Raw genomic sequence first — 17,101 nt, 5'->3', positions numbered from 1 at the left:
GACTTCATTAGCAACTAGAATGTTTCTTTATTGCTTGGTGCAAACTACATTTTCAAAATGAAACAAATGTTAAGTATGTTTTATACAAGAATCAACTAAAAAAAATCAATCTGTTTGAATAATGCATCACAATATAATCAAAATGAGACAAATCCCCCCTTAAAATCAGATTATCAATAGTTGTCACTCTGAAGAAAATAAAATAAAATAATCCTGGATAACTCTTATATTTATAGTCAAGATTATTTAACAGGCAAGATCCTAAGGACACTAACAATCTTAACCAAAATGTCGATCAATACCACCGCTACTACCACCATTCAGCAATCTAGAAAGCTTACTATACCTCAGCAGTGTTCTAGGTGCTGAGGATACACAGCTTCTCATAGAGTTTTCATTCTAGCAACATCATGCATACAAACCTTTAAAGAGCGCCTACAATTGAAAGGCACTATGCTAAATATCTCTAAAGAGAGATTTAGAGCGAGACACATAAGCATTATCAAGTTTACCTTAAAAACACAGAAGACCACCACTCTCAAGTAATTGCTCTTAGAAGTCGTGCCTAACGTCGGATGATTTGGCGAAAGCACGGTTTAACTGCAATCCAAATTGAGGGAGCTTTATCGACCGTGCTTTGTGCTGGTAACAGGCTAAGAGCTTCTAGATAAGCTCCAGACTTACGCCTCAACTTGCTAAAGAACAAGTCCTTTAGTAACAAACCAAACCCAGCAGAAGATCGGTTAAGGACCACGTCTCGGAAAGAACGAATCTAATCGCGGAAGTGCTTTTTTCTCATTCCCAGTCCCACCCTGTTACACGGTTCTTCAGACTCCCAAGTCGGAGTACCCCAAATGTGGAATAATTCCCGAAGTCCCAGGCCTAACCACGATAAGGACCGCCACGCTGCGAAATAACTGGGAAGATGTGGGTAGTCCGCGGTTGGGCGGCTCAGAGCGTGCGCGCGCGTGTGTGGAAAGACCCCCGCCCCTTCTCCCCACCTGCTAGAAAGTCCCCGAACCCTAGCCGCCCCTCACTCCGAGGGTCGCTGCCTGTTTTTAGGGTCCGCGCCGACCTCCCTGCCTCGCGCCTGTTCCTCAGACCCTCTCCCGAAGCCCGTCCCGCAGCCCCGCTGTCGCCCGCTAACTTCGATTTGCACGGGGGATAGCGGAGCGAGGCGGAATCCGGGAAGAGAGACTCCGCCAGTAAGCGGAGGAAAGAGGTCATACCCTACTCCGACCTCCAAGTAAGCGGGGATGAGCGGCGCTGTCCGCGGTCCGTCGGTCACTCACCCCTCGCCTCAGGCAAGCCCCTTAGCGACGTCTCTCCTCGCCGACTGTGGCCATTTTGGACACGGAATGTCGGGGAAACTACGTCATCGCGCTGCGACCGCGACGGAAAACAAGCGATCGGGCGCAGCCCCGCCCCGCCACCCCCAACGGTTCTGCTCGGTTTCCTCCCCAGCCATTGGGCCTGTGGGCCAGAGCGGTCTCGGCCCCCGCCAGCTTCGGGGCCACAATTGGCTGGGCTGTACCCACGCCAGGCGCTGATTGGAGTACGGGCGACTCAGGCCCCGCCTCCTTCGTCTAAGTTCCGTTAGCAGGTTCGGTTGCTCCCGAATTCCCTCTCGCCCTGGGGGGCGGGACTGACGGGATGGACCCCCTGGCTGGCTCCTCCTCCGGCCCGCAGCGACCACTGACCCGCAGGGCGGGGCCGGGGAGAAGACGGGCGACACTTTCCTCTTTGGAGAGCTCTATTTTCTTCTGATTGGCTGAGAGGCGCCCCCCCATGCGTCGGAGCCGCGGGCCAATGGGCGGCGGCGGCGGCGGCCCGGGGGCGGGGCCCGGGGGCGGGCGGAGCCGGGTTGGGCTGCGGCGGCGGGGCCGTCTCAGGCCGCCGTCCCGCCCCTCCCGTCCGGCCGCCGCCGCCGCCGCCGCCGCCGCCGCCTGGGGCTTGGTTGAGGCGGACGGTGGGTCCGGGCCCGAGTGTGGCGCCGCCGCCGCTGCGCAAAGGGGGCAACCGGGCAGGTGAGTGCCGGCGGCGGCCTCTCGGCGCGCGCGGCCCGCAGGCAGACTCGCGCGGTGAGGCCGCCCCCCGCCCCGGCCGGCGCCCCTCGGCCGGGGTCTTGCGCGCGCCCCGCCGGCCGCCCCGGGCCCGAGGTGCGGGGGGCGGTTTGCCCCCCGGGGGCCGGGCGGGAGGGCTGGGTGTGGGGGCCCGGCGGGTCAGGGGCGCCGCTCGGCCTCTGGCCCCCGGCTCTGCCGGTGCGGGGGGCGCGCTGGCCCCGGCCCCGCGGCCCCTCGGGGCGCTCGGCCCGGAGGCGGCGGCAGGTGCAGGGAGCGCCGGCCGCTGGGCGCCCGCCGGGTGGGGCCCGGGCCGCTCTGGCTTGCGCTGGGCGGCTGGGCGGCTGGGCTGTGCGTGCGGCCGGCCCGCGCTCGCGCTCCCTTCCTTCCTTCCTTCCTGGCTTGCCCGCCGTCGCCCGGGTGAAGGCTGTGTGGCTTCTGTGTTCCGCTCCCTAAACCTCAGGTGCGCGCCGGGGCGCTCGGGGACGAGTCCCTGCTTCTCTCCCTCACTTTCCAGTTATAAAAACAGGCGTTGAAAATAGGTCATCTTTCTTCCCACGCGCCCTGGCCGTGGTCCACACGCTCGGCGCCCTACTAGGGAGAAGAATTCGGTGCTTTGGAGTTTGTCATTCTGGCCTTAAACTCTTCCTCCTCGCGGCTCCGGCCGGGCGCTGCAACTCTGCCTTTGCCCCGCTTGTCCTCGGGGGACGGTAGCCGCCGGGTAGCGGGCGCCACTCGCTGCGCGGCCTCGCCCCCGCCGCGTGTCGACACGTGTAGGATCACTTGCAGGGTATTGCTTTGCTTTTCCAAATGAAGGAGGTGTTTCAAAAGCAAACATACTTTTGAAGTATGCTGACACGTTACTTTTGCTTTTAAAACCCTCCGAAGAGTTAACCGTTTAGCGATGAACCTGCTCATAGCTTGATTGTGGTGGTTGATTACGCAGGTGTATGCGTTTGTCACAACTCGTACAAGTGGACACCAAAAAGTGAATTTTACTGTGTATAAATGGTACCTCTCCCTCTCCTGTTTTTCTTCTCGATGGCCCCACTGGTATTTCAAAAATTGAAATAACCAGTAATAATCTTGGAGAGGTTTTTCTTACTATATTTTAGGTGAATGCATTTAACTCAAGAATATAGCAAAATAGGGCTCCTGGGTGGCTCAGTAAGTTAATCGGCTGCGTTCGGCTCAGGTCATGATCCTGGGGTCCTGGGATCGAGTCCCTGCATCAGGCTCCCTACTCAGCCAGGAGTCTGCCTCTTCCTCTCCTTCTTCCCCTCCCTGTCGCTCGTGCTCTCTCTCGCTTGCTCTCTCTCTCAAATAAGTAAATAAAATCTTAAAAAAAAAAAAAGAATATAGCAAAATAAAAAGCAGCTTTCCACTGTTAAAGTTTGGCAAGACTTTTGCTTGAACCATGATATATTATGTCTATGCAGGCTACTGTGCATGCAGTCCCGCCTTACCAAATTAGTCCCAGGGACTGCTGTGATTGATATTCTGGTCAAGTTCCAACAATTTAAGGAGGAGTTTTTCTCTGGCCCGAGAAAGTAGTTTGCAAAGCCAAGTTCTCAAACAGCTACGGAACAACCTCTTTATTGGAATTCCAAACAACCTCAGTTTTTAACCTTCTGCTGCCCCTTCCTGTCTGCCCTCCTTTCTCTCAGTGTATTCCAAATTTTAAGTTAATGTCTGAAATGCAACTCTAGCCTGAGAGAGTAAAGTGGTTGCTGCTTCTCATTTCTTCAGCTTGCTGACATCTCTTGGTGCTTTTGTTCCTGTTATGGGAATGATGTTGGACTTGAAGATTGAAACATTTATGCTATGGAAATGAAAGTTTCTGTTCAGTTCTGTCAGTAAGAGTGCAATAAGATTGTCAATAAGAAAGTAACACTGAACTTCTCTTCCGTGTGGTGAACATTAGGCCATGTTTTAAGTAGTTAAATCTTTACTTTAGAAGCCCCTGGAAAATGAGGAAAATGGAAAGGTTGTACTCAAACATCTTCCCATTCTAAAGTTCAACCACTGGAAACTGTTTTTGTTAAGAGCACTCACAACAGCCTCCTTAGAACGTGATGCTTTCGTACCTAGAAGAGCATGACAGGTGACAGCTGGAGAAGAGTGTCAACAGTAGCTGGTACCAGAAATATTTAGTAGACAATTACTGAATTCAGTAAAACCAGGTACACAGTTTGTACTATGTGGAATTTTAGCAGAAGTAGGAGTAAAAATTTTACTAGCAGAGGGTTACTCTGGATTCTTTTTTACTAGATGTCCATTTACTTTGAGGCTTTCCAGTTTCTTAAAATGTTTGAATTACACGGTCTCCTTTTTTTCTTATCTTTAATCTGAAGTAGCTTTTAGAAATGTAACTAATCATAGTGTATCTTTATGTGTGTGTGTAGTTTGATGACTATCTTCCACTGGGAGGTTTTTTTCTTTAGAAACTGGTTTGCTTGTCCCTGGCTGCTGTGTGAGGTGCTTCTGTTGGGGGTGGGGACGAAGAGTTTCAAGTGTGTCTCTTCTCCTTGTACCTAAGTCCTGGGAATGGAGCCATGATTTTGTTCTATTAGAGGAGCAGAAGTCATTTATTACTATGGCATTAAACATTTTTAACAAGACAGTGAACATATCTTTATTCTTATGTCACTCTGGAAGTTGCTTGTGGCCAGTTGTTTTCTCAGTTAGCTAACATATTTGGGCCCATTATTTTACCATTGAAGACTATTTTGATTTTCTCTGCATCCTTTTTCTTTTGCTACAGTCATAGACGTGTTTATTTTGGACATCAGTTCATTCCGAGTTCTGCTTAAGCAGTTAAGAGTAATAAACTAAGGGTTCCTTGCTTTTACATTTTTCTAGGTTTCATTTTTTTGCAGTCACAGGTGTACCTTACTTGGCAAAATTGACTTCTTTACATTGGATTTCCTGACATCATCTTATTTTCCTATTCCTAAAATTGGAGATGTTAAATATTTTGATCTGGAAATAGAATTAATTTGCATAATGTTTATTAAAGTAAAATTGAAATTTTCACAAAATATTAAGATATATAATCTTTCTACTACAAAGAAGTTGAGCTTTTTTTTTTTTTTTTTAAAGTCGCTTAATAGTGTTATGTAAAGAAAGCTTAGTTAGCAGAATTGGCAAGATTAGAAGTCCTACTTTTGTTGTTAAATTTATCCAGTAACTCAAGCCAGAGATTAGCTGTGTCGACTCTATTTCCATTTGGGGGTTTCCTCTAGGTTTTAGAAATAAACAGCTCTGAAACAAGAGATATAAACACAAGTATTGACAATTTGCAACTGAAATAAATTTGAATGGGAGAAAAATGATTCCAAATGATTATAAAATTCAAATACCAAAGTTAAGACTTTGAAACTATTTCTTATTCTAGTACTTTCTAAGTAGAAGTTAATTAATAATCAGGATAAACCCAAATGGAGGACAGGTCCAACCCTGACGTTAAGATTTTGAAAGGGATCTGAGTGATAACTGATTACCAAGCCAAGTAAGATCCTAACCTGTTACTTTTCTAGCTTCAGTGATGGGGATGTGGAGGATGGGTAGGGAAAAGGGACAGAGCAGAAGAAATGTTTTCACTCTTTTTCAGAAAGGACTAAGGAATTGTCCAGAGAATGTAGATAACCAGGTGTCTACATGGAACTCTTAATAAATGTGCAGTGTTTTAGGCTTATTACTTATCTACAATCCTGAATTTCACTTTTCAGTTTTTTTAGGATATATTTCGTTAGAACATAGCAAGGTCTAAAAAATTATGTGACTAAGTGGTTTAAAGGTTTCAGTCTCAGGAAATAGGCATGACTTTTCAATATCAATACTTTTCCAGTGAGTACAGTTAAAAGAAAGTAAGGATTAGTGCTGAAAAATAACCACTGAAGTTGCTTCTGCCATATTTACTAATGATTAACAAAGTTTTCCATTTGTTGATTGTAATGACTTAGCATTGCTACATGTCATCGTCACCTGAGTGGTTACTGCAGTTTCTTGACCCACGACAAGAGTGTAGCATTGCAAATCTCAATATGGGCTATGTGGGATTGGGCAGAAGTTTATTTGGAAGTTTTGCTCATGTTTCACATTTAAGCTGAGGCCACTCCTGTTTATTTGGACAAGGCCAGCAAGATGGCTCTATACTTTAAAGGGCCGAAGAGCTAAAACCTTTGCATACCGTGCTTTCCTACTATAAGGGGATACTGTTATTTTGAACTTCAGCGGTGATAGCCAACCTTCCAAGCCTTCGCAAGTGGGTCGGTTTTGAGGTGAATCCATGAAACACTATTGAGTATCAATAAAGTTTGCCATCAAGGTGTGTTGGTGAGGTTCTGCCACCAATTGAGCCTTTATCTTGCATAGAATTTATTAACCTCTCTGAATTTCAGCTTTCTCATCTGCAAAGTGGGTATAATACCTATCTCTATCTATTGTGTAAAATGCTTACCTCAGTTCCTGATATAGTCAGCGCCCGATTGATGCAGTTATGATGAAGATGGTCAAGTTGGGGACCTGCTGTCGGACACTGTGTAGCAGGGATGATGGTTTCAGTAATCTGGCAACAATGTGACAGCATGAAAAATTGCATTTAGATTCAGACGCTCGTTTGATATAGCACATCTGTCTTGCTGATCAGTTTATGTAACAGGTTTTAGTTGATTACCATCTTACCCTAAAGGCTATGGGAGTGTGCATGTGTCACTCATCTGTGCATTTCAGATCAGATACTCAAGAAATGTGCACTGAACGAATGAATGCGCTCCTTTGTTTACCTGACTTGTAGGAAAGCTAGGGCAGTCTCCGGCATATTAGTAAGATCCCCTTGATTTGAGCTCCAGGGGAGGCGATTCCCACAGAGCTGTGTCCCTCTCAGAGCTCATCCAAAGGGTTTTGTTGCCTTGGGAAAAAACTGTTCACCAAAGTGGTTTTGTCCACTTTTGAGAAGGGATATGCTAAGTCTGGAGAAGAGAAGACTTTGTTGCGGGGACAGAAATCTGTCTTTGGAAATTTGAAGGAGTTGTTTCTTTTGAAAGGCGGGATTGGGAGGTTTCAGAGAGGATGGTGAACTTTCAGACCGCGTGCTGGAGCGGCTCACAACATGGAGGGGGACAAGTGGCAGCTGACAGCAGCGCCCTGTGTGGGGAAGCAGAGGAGCACCCCCAGAAGCACTCAGCAGCAGCAGGCCACAGGGGGCGCATTTCTTCTTGGCCATGACATGCTCCACCCTGCCTCTCCCAGGGGTTTTCAGACCTGAGTTTGCCAGTGGACTGCAAGGCACTCTGACACCTGTCATTGCTTCATGACCTTAGGTGTCGTTATTTTAAACATGTGCGAGGTGGAGGGTTAACACAGATAACCCCAAAAGTCTCTTCCAAACCTGGTATTCCACAGTTCTAGAATCTTGAGTCCTTATGGGAGGAATGTGGGTGGTTTGAAGGTAATTTCTTGACAGATTACAGCTGTTTCTTAACATTTTTCTTTTTTATTTTAGAAAGAGATAATAGGAAATGATTATTCATGATACCAAATGATTCTTTGCTTTATGAGAGGTTTTTTTCCCCAACTTCCTTTAAATAGGAGCCTCATTTTAAGTGTATTTACAATTTAATTGAACACAGTTTAAAACTGAAACTCTTGTGTATTGAAAAGTCAATCAGAAATGGCTTAAAGCGCTTCTAAAATTACCATGTGAATTAGTGGAAAATTAGCAAAAAACACTATAGAAAGCAAGAAACATCTGTATTTTTTTAAATCTCAAATTTGTATATATCTATCTATCCCTATCTATCCATCTATTTATATGACAGCCCAAATTGTTCTGTATAGAGATTGAAGTTTTACTTACATGTAACTTATAGGCCTTTATTCATCCCCCTACTTAAGTAGCTACTGACTTGAAATTAATTCCACCTTCTTGCCTGCCTGCTTGCCTTGACTTCTTCATACCTTTGAGTTGTGGCACATCAGCACCTCCTTTGATAGGCATTGGAATGATGGATGCTGGTTATCCATTTAAACTGGTAAAGTTCGTGTGGCTTGAATCCACTGGTAGGCCCTGCTACTGTGTGTAGAGTGCGTATTTCCCCCACATGCTAGCTCCAGTTAACATGGTCGCATGCAGTACAGGTCTGTGGATGCCTTCTCAGTGTCTGTAGGACAGAAAACACTGCACAAATACTTTTCAGTTGGAGAGTGCTTTCGTTTTCCTAAGCCATCATCCTGTAATCGGTATATTTAATTCAGAGTGTAGTGATCTGATCCTAATGGCCTGCCAGATATTTTAGTGAGATTCTTTTCTTCCTGCACAAAGATTAGGCAGGCTCTCATACTCCCGTCAAGTACATTTACAGCTGGTTTCCTGAGGTAGGAGGAGGAAGTCATAGGACAATTCTCTGCTTTAGTCAATCCAGCTGTAAAGTAGGGTAGATTCAGGATACATTGAAAAACAGATGCTGGGTTAGAGCTAAAATTTTCTGGTTAAATTGCCAAATAAGTGTAATCAAAAATGTTTATTCTATTTGTATTTAGTTGAAAGCAACTCAAGAAAAATACAGATTTATATACTTCTCATTTAGAATTAAAAAAACCCACCCAGCTGAAACCTATCTCAGTGTGTTCAGTGTACGTGAGCTAGACTTGGTAATAATGGGTAAAGTAGCTCCCTCCCTCACTGTCCCCCACCCATTAGCCAAGTTGTCTAAATGTGCTTTATCTTATTTCTCCTGACTTTTTATTCAACCATACAGATTATATATAAAATAATCACTTGCTTGGTCAGAAGTGGCTGGTGATTACAGATGCCAGTTCCTATTAGTCAGCAATTTAAATAATTGAATATTTTACAATTTTATTTATTTTATGGTTTTCTAAAGTATTTTATCTACTAAGGGGAGAGATTGTTGGTGGGCTTCCTAAATAGTTTATAGTGTCTTCAAGAGCCACATTTTGAGGATTCTCTAGATTTTTAAAATATCTTGATGGTGAAGAAACGTAGACATGTGTGAAACTCCTGGCTTCCTGTTTCTTTTCATAGATGCCCTTCCTTTGAACTATAACTGTTTGTAGAGTCCATTTGTCTGTCAGTCCTGTATTGCTTTTCTGCTTAGTTTCTTTTGTCTTAAGTATTGTTTCTTTTTTTACTTTATACTTTGGTTTGTTTCCAGGTAATTCCATAAGAATTTGTAAATGATACCTGATTTCAGTCTGAACTTTGGGGAAAAAACTTTGAATTAGCATTGTACCTTCTAGGTAATATTTGGAATTTAACTTGAATGTGTGTGTGTATGTCTGTGTGTGTGTACATGTGTGTACACATATTTAATTTAGACATCTTTATATAAGTATTTGAAATAAATATTGAAAATAAATATTTGGTCTCTGTAGGAACTTGATGAATTTCTAATAGGTAGTTTTTTTCCAGTGGGGGCATAAAGGATGCTCAGTCTACCTGTTTATTCATTTGTTGAAACCTGGAATCTAGCCCCAGATCAGCTGAAATCACAATGAAAATTATTCATTATGTGAAACACATTTTTTTTAATATATATATATTTTTAAGATTTTATTTATTTATCAGAGAGAGAGAGAGAGAGAGACAGAGGCAGGCAGAGGGAGAAGCAGGCTCCTTGCTGAGAAAGGAGCCCGATGTGGGACTCGATCCCAGGACCCTGGGTTAAGCCGAAGGCAGAGGCTTAACCGACTGAGCCACCCAGGCGTCCCTATGTGAAACACATTCTTGAATCGTAAATGAAAGATTTTATTTATTTATCAGAGAGAGACAGAGGCAGGCAGAGGGAGAAGCAGGCTCCTTGCTGAGAAAGGAGCCCGATGTGGGACTCGATCCCAGGACCCAGGTTAAGCGGAAGGCAGAGGCTTAACCGACTGAGCCACCCAGGCGTCCCTATGTGAAACACATTCTTGAAACGTAAATGAAAAGGGTAGGTAGTTATTTCTAATCCAAAATGTGGAGGAAATCTTCATTAGCTAAAAAAGGCAGAAAGGGGTTGAATTTAGGAAACCACTCAGACTGGATTCTAACACCTTTAACGCTAACTGCATCTTACAGTTTAGTCATCCTTCTTTAATTGTACTTTTTCCCTTGCCCCTCTCTGTTCAGCTACTTCTCTTAGGTCTTTGAGGAATTACCCATGCTGTGAGTCTTGGTTCCCTCATCATCCTTGACGCCTGCAGGCCTGGCCTGCCTTCATTTTGTGTTCTCCAGCGGCTGGCATAGTCCTAGGCACATAGACGCAGGAGAGCTTGTTTAATGGAGTGCATGCATCTATATTTAGAGCCTGCCTATGTGCTGGGAATGATACAGGATTTCAGGTTTGAAGCTGTGGGTCCATGGTTTGGTGGTTGTGGGCTCTTGGCCAAGTCACAGCCATGTTTAAGCCCCCCAACATGGCTGTCATCAGCGCTGGCCTCTGCCGGCTGGGGCGGGGGGTGTATCAGGCCAGTGTGGAGCACCCTGGTCACGATGGCCCACAGAGTTTCAAGCTGTGTTTCGGCCATAACTCTTTTTTTTCCTGTTGGAAGTGGACTGGTTCCTGCTTTGTTGCTTTCTAAGAGACCAAAGACACTTAAAAAATTTGGATTTGTGTTTATCAGAGATTTTCTGTTATGAAAATATGCAAAGCTTTTCTGATGATAAACTATGGACTCCCAAAAGACACTATCTTTTAATTTTAAGGGTAAATTCTGTGTATTTCATGTGTACATAAAAATTTACATCATTAATTTTACGAGTCATCTTAGTTCTTTAGCAGAAGTAGATAAATATTTAGTAAATGTTGCATTTTGACTACTGTTTTATTCACCGGTGGGAGAATATATGGAAGTGGTTCTCTGACACAAAATCTTACTGTTGTGATGGGAGATAAACCTTACCCACGAGTAACACTGATGTATCCAAATATGATATCTAGAGATTTTCATTCCTTCAACAAGTATTTGACCTTCACCTGTGTCCATGGCACCATGCTGGACCCTGTAGGTAATTTAGAGATGGAAACTTTGGGTTTTTTCTGCCGTGAGACAGCGGGCATAATAGGCACATCAATAACATAGACTGTGGTGTGTGAGCCTCTGGAGGCTCTGGAGCTGGGCTCCAGCAGTGCAGGGAGGGTGACCATCGGCGAGGTGGGGTCTTAACCAGGACGTAGACACACGTGTTCACCCTGGGGTAAAGGCATACAGGCCTCAGTGATGGAGGAAAGAGTGAGGGTCAGCGAATGACAGCCAGGCCAGGGGCTGAGGGAGGGCAGTGTGTGGGGAGCTGGCAGACTGTGACAAGGCCCGATGGTCAGTGGGGTGAAAAGAAGTAAGTGTGTATACTTCCAGGTATACTTTAGCTAGGGGTGTCCTACAGAAGAATTGGTGCCAAACCATATCTAATCTTGAGGTAAATGCATGTCACAGACATCAGTGGTTGTGCAAGCTCAGAAGATTGGCTGCTGGGCTGTAGAACTGGGTACAGAGAGCCCTACCCTTTGGAATCCTGAGTTCATTCAAACTGAAGGCTGGGCGACAAGCCCATGACTACTTCTGATTCAGTGCACAGGGGCCTGAGCTTGGTGGGGACTCCCAGGCAGAGCAAGTCCAGGGCAGCTGGGGAGCTTTCCAGGAGGGGGTCAGTGCAAACCCGGTTTCTGGGAGGACAGATTAAGACCTGGCCTGGACCTGTGATCCTGTACCCTAGGGAGGTATGTTCATTGGGGACAAGGACAGACAACCCCCTCACCTTAATTAAGATGAAGTGAGTTAACGTCTCTGTGTAAGATTCTTACTGCCTTTCCCAAGCAAGCTGCTTTCTCTCCAGTAGGGTCTATATCCCTGTAGAAGGGAAATAGTCCAAAGAGAGTTGCAAAAGACTGAATCTCAAGGTAAGCCAAGACTTTAGCATCTATTAATCACCTTGAACTTGGCTTGTTCTTACTGACTTTCATGGGTTTAGTCTATGAAATGAATAGAGGAGCCTAGAATTTCCTCAAGGACATTGGGGATGTTTTGGCTGCATCTTTACGTTTGTGAAACATGTTGTCAGGAGAAGACAAAGGGGGTAGTGGAGGATAGCTTCTTTCCAGAAAGTGGGGAGAGCGAGCAGATCCCTGGAGTGTGCCATGTAAAGGGGTGATGGGTAGAGTGAAGGCAGGCGAGTAAAGTGGGGTGGGGTGTGAAGGACCTCGAGGGCTGTGCTGGGGAGGTGGGACCACCCTGTGAGCTGTGCAAAGACCTTGTGCTGAGCAAAAGAAGCCTACATGTTTGTGATATGAAGTTCAGGAACAGAACAAACTAAGTGATGGTACTGGAATCAACGCGACAGTCCCTTGCTGGGGATGGCTGTGACTGGGAAGGGGCCCGGGAGGCTCTCTGAGTGCTAGTACCTTACTGGAAGTGCTGCCCAAGCACTTAGCAAGCGGTGCACTTTATACCTCCATTTATAAAGGCTAACTGTCCACGTGTGGTGGGAAGGAGATTGGAGGCGGGGAAAAAGAAGCCAGAAGGATAGAAGGAGCTGGAGGTGAGGGTCTAACTGGGTGTGGCTTCAGTCAGCGTCTCTATAAACACTCCCCCGGCCTTTGAAGGTTATGCTCCATGTACCTACTCTCCCCAGTGCTAATTGACGGATGTGTTTGGAAATTTGGCCTGCATTGTATTTCTATGCCTATTAGTCATTTCTTAAAAGCCAGCAGTTTTCTGGCTTAAGGAAAAGAAATTTGAGAACAATTGAGTTTTAAGTATTCAACGGCAGAGTATTACTGCCAAGGGAATGTGTTGTGTTTTCAAATCACCGTGACCAGATCTTTAATGACCTCTCACCTGCGGCAGGAATTACACATTTTCTTAAGTTCCAAGGAGATTGAAACTTGGGTAGGAGCTTCAGCAATACAGATTTTGACCTAAGAGCTGCCCAAAGGAGGCACTGCTTTTCCCTGGGAGCTCATGAGCACCCTATGCAGAGAGCCTGCTGTGGGCTGGGTTCTGGGCTGGAAGTTGGGGACACAAATAGAAATAGGACAGGGTGCCTCAAGGAGCCTGTTATCCAGGAGGAAAGCCAGTGTGTGAGCCAGTTTTGCAGCGCAGTGAGATCCAGTGGTAGAAGAAGTGGTACAGAGGAGGGCATATTACAGCTAGGAGGATCAGGAAGAGGTGATAGCCGGCAGGGCTTTTAGAGAAAGCAGGCTACTGAACAAGTGACTCAAGTATTGCAGGTAAGGGGCCGGGTGGGACAGATGGAGGGACAGGGCACGGAGGCACGAGACGACACCTGTATGAGGGACTGGGCGCCATTGGTGGTGGTGGAGCCCGAAGTGCTAGGGCAGGGATGGCAGCGTGGGGCAGATGTAAGTGGTAGCGATGGGCTTGGCCACAGAGACCTGTAAGAGGCTAGAGTTACAGTGTAAGCGAGAGATGAATTCAGGAGGCGGGCAGGAGCAGATGGCAGGCAGTTGGCCACATCCAGGGGTGTGGGCCCTTGGCAAGGTGTTGTTGGGTGTCGTGTCTGGAAGACCTTCTAGCCCTCCTGCCCCCTGCAGTGCCCTGTGCTTTTGCTCTGCATTTAAGCAGAGGCAGTAGGGCAGTGGCCAAACTTTAGAGTCACACAGATCTGAGTTCCAATTCTAGCTTCATTTCTTACCTGATGTGTGACCTTGGACAAAGCTGAAGGACTTCACCTTTCTGAGAATGCCATCTAAAAGATGAGGATATGATCTGGGGCGCCTGGGTGGCTCAGTCGGTTGAGCATCCGACTCTTTTGGTTGGCATTTGACTCAGGTCATGATCTTAGGGTCGTGGGACCAAACCCCACATCAGGCTCTGCACTCAGGGTAGAGTCTGCTTGGGGATTCTCTCCTTCTGCCCCCCCCCCCCCCCATTCGCGCGTGCATGCGCGCTCTCTCTCGAATAAATACATAAATCTTAAAAAAAAAGATGAGGCTATGATCTACTGATAGAGGGTCTAGGAAGATCAAATGAGGAGATTATCTTAGCCCAGCACCTGGCAGAGCATAAGCACTGCGTGCACACAGGGTCATTGGTGCTGTTTTAATTGATGATCATTATCTCAAGACAGGTATCTACATGCTGGGAGTGATGGCAATCCGGGAATCCCTGCAGGGAGACCTGGGGGGAGGTAGGGGACTGTGGACAGAGTGAAGAAACCTGTTTGGTAGTGGGTCCCCACACTGTGGGGGCCGGTGTAGGAGAACATGGCTGTCTCGGGCTCACTTTCCCCAGGCCTGCTAGGAGAAGGCGAGGGTCCTGGAATGCCTCATCAAAGTGATGTTTTCAAGTTGTTTGGAGCCTGATACGCAAAAGACTTGCAGGCAGGGCTGAAGGGAGAGGCCAAGCAAGCCCATCACCGACAGTGGCCAGTTTCTGTGGTTCTTCCTGCAGAGCTGTATTTGGAAGTGTAATTAAAGTCCTTTTCAAGGGGGGATCTGGGGATGGGTAAAATAGAGGAAGGGGATTAAAAGGTACAAACTTCCAGTTATAAAATAAGTCGCAGAGATGTAATGTATAGCCGAGGGAATATAGTTACTAATACTGTAACAACTTGGCGTGGTGACAGACGGCAGGTAGACTTGTGATCACTTTGCAGTGTATACAAATGTTGAATCACTATGTTGCACACCTGAAACTAATACAGTATTGTATGTCAGCTACCCTTCCAAAGAAAGAAAGAAAAGAATTAAAAAAAAAATCACCCTAAAAAAAGTCTTTCTTTCTAGACTTATGGGTAGTTTTGGTTATTTTGGGGTCAGGTTCAGTGGTTCTCCGCAGAGAGCCCGAGATGCCAAGAGCAGCTGGTGCTCCGATCAGGCTGTGCCTTCACTCTTGGCCACGAGCAAGTGCACGTGGGGAGCGATACTCTCTTTTAAGAGGCTAGTCCTTCACTTCAGAAAAAGCTGCGTAAGCTCTTCCTCCTTCTGCCCCCACCCCCATTTATTTATTTTTTTTCTGCTTCTGATCTCAGAGCAACTAATTCCTTGCTGCAAACGTTGTTGTAGATACTCTCTTACCTGTTCCCTTTGATTCCGGGATGATGTGCACTGAGTATCGCACACTGTTTTAGAAGGCTTGTTAGATACATAAAGTTACATGTTATATTCTACACTTTAGAGACAGAAGAAACCTATCCTGGCCCTTTGAGGTAGGCGGTTTTCTATTATGTTAGCACACGGGCCCATGCCCTCACTTCCGATGCAGTCAGGGATCATCTATATAATGGGAGAGTATGTCTTTCAAAGCTTTTATCCCATCCCTTCTGGTTGCCCTTTGAGGTGACATATAACTTGTAAGGGCTCCACGGAGAGGCATCGTGGTGTTGGTTATTAATCAGCGTGTGGGTTGCTGCGGTAGCTTCCTGGCTGGGTACTGTCCATCTTGCTTGGCTGTCGTCCTAAGGCGCTTCTCTCTGGAGGAGGACCGCGGGCCAGGCTCCTCAGGCAGGCTTTGTAGCCCTCCTGCAGGGGGCGGACTCTCAGCCCCCCACTGCTCCCTGGCCACCTCTCCACCTCTTGAGCTAGGCATCTTTCCTCCTGGGGGGTTCCCCCTGGGGCACCCTCGTGCCTCCCCCATTCCTTTCCTTACCTGTGAATCTCCCTACCCTTTCTTCACACATCCTGATCCCTTACTTTCCTCAAGGCGCGTCTTGAAATCATTGTGCTGAAGCATTTTCAGATGAGTCGTCTCACAGAGCCTGTGCCCAGCGTGCTGTTGGTGTATTTACGTCCCACTGCCTCATCTGCTTATACAATATTGTGGTCACTTCTCACTCAAGGCTCGTGGGTGGTCAAGGTGCCGCGTTGGGAGGTGCTGGGAGACCTTGTTCCCGTGTCGGATCTGCCATCACCTTCCCGTGAGACCCTGGGCAAGGCACCTTGAGTTTTCCAGTGAAACAAACCCGCAGAGTTAGGGTAGCTCTCTGAGGCGTCTTTAAGCTCCCACATGTCCTCAGCATTTGTCCCGAGAGCCTAGTTTGCTGCTTGTGGCACGGTTGCTCTTAACGGGAGATGATTCTTCCAGAGCAAAGTGGGGAGAGAAGATAGAGGTTTTTGTGCCCATATGGCAGTTTGTGACACACGTGTGTATACAAAATCTTTATCTGTGCAGTGTCACGGAATAAGCATTTTAGTATACACAGTAAAATCTGTGTAACTTGACAACATTCCAGAGTAAAATTTGCCTCCACTGTAGTTTTTGTAGGTGAAAAGGAATGAACTTTTCTTCCAGAGACTACAAAGCGATTTTTTTTTCCTTTGGAGAGCCTCCAAATACTAATATTTGGTACACATTTCTTTTTCTGGAAGGAAACTTCAGAATATGGCACTCATGAGGTAAGATGCTAGCATCTTGAGGCTAAGCCACTGCTGTGCCACATTTTATTACTTGATTTGATTCTTTGGAAATGTAACACTTTTTGTCTTTTCTCTCTCTTCTCTATAGTCGGAAAATGGGTAAGAAGAGTCGAGTGAAAACGCAAAAATCAGGCACTGGTGCTACAGCGAGTGTGTCACCGAAGGAAACCTTGAACCTGACTAGTGAGCTGCTGCAGAGTAAGTTCCGCCCTGGGCTTCCCGCCTTCGCATCCTCGGGCTGCGCAGGACGGCCTCTGGCCCGGCGAGGCAGGAAGTGGGACAGATCCCAACATTGTAGCCACGTGACCTGGGCAAGTGTCAGAACCTCTCTGACCCGCCGCCTCCCCCTTCCATAAAGCTGGGGATATTGGTCGTGGGTAGTGATGAACGAGGGCTGGATGAAACCGCGCACCACCCAGAACATGGGCTTCCCTGGCCTCCGGTGGGCAGGGACCTACTCGACTACCTCGGGCAGATCATGCAACCCCTCTGAGTCCCGGTGTTCACAGCGGTAGTACAGCCTGCCTGGGGAGGGGGAGGGCCGTGCGAGCTGTGGCGCATAAAAGTGCGCCGTGGCCGTCAGGCCCAAGGTGGGCACGGCAGGCCTCTCAGAGCAGACCTTTGGAACTCTGCCCCCTTGTTAGAGTGGCTCCCCTTTCGTTTTAG

General features: G+C 46.9%; 2 protein-coding genes across 4 annotated transcripts in view; one reads left to right on the top strand and one right to left on the bottom strand.

Annotated features, from left to right (window-relative positions):
• The window catches only part of CCNK (cyclin K), a 28,833-nt gene extending 27,451 nt beyond the window's left edge, over positions 1-1,382 (bottom strand). Inside the window, exon 1 of the mRNA XM_032405906.1 lies at positions 1,293-1,382. The gene's annotated coding sequence lies outside the window, so the exon portion shown is untranslated. The remainder of the gene's footprint in view (positions 1-1,292) is intronic.
• A 524-nt stretch (positions 1,383-1,906) lies between these two features.
• The window catches only part of SETD3 (SET domain containing 3, actin histidine methyltransferase), an 81,909-nt gene continuing 66,714 nt past the window's right edge, over positions 1,907-17,101 (top strand). For 2 of the 3 annotated variants that reach the window (XR_004299604.1, XM_032405904.1), the window contains exons 1-2: positions 1,907-2,027; positions 16,524-16,633. Coding sequence is in view for 2 of the 3 variants with exons in the window: in XM_032405904.1 (XP_032261795.1) it covers positions 16,531-16,633 (103 nt within the window). In the remaining variant the exon portion in view is untranslated. Of the gene's footprint in view, positions 2,028-11,674; positions 11,780-16,523; positions 16,634-17,101 lie in introns of those variants that run through there. The other variant, XM_032405905.1, reaches the window with a different exon arrangement.

The sequence above is a fragment of the Phoca vitulina genome, unplaced genomic scaffold, assembly GCF_004348235.1.
Source record: "Phoca vitulina isolate PV1807 unplaced genomic scaffold, GSC_HSeal_1.0 scaffold7, whole genome shotgun sequence".
Lineage (NCBI taxonomy): Eukaryota > Metazoa > Chordata > Mammalia > Carnivora > Phocidae > Phoca > Phoca vitulina.
This window is presented reverse-complemented; position numbering and strand designations above follow the sequence as displayed.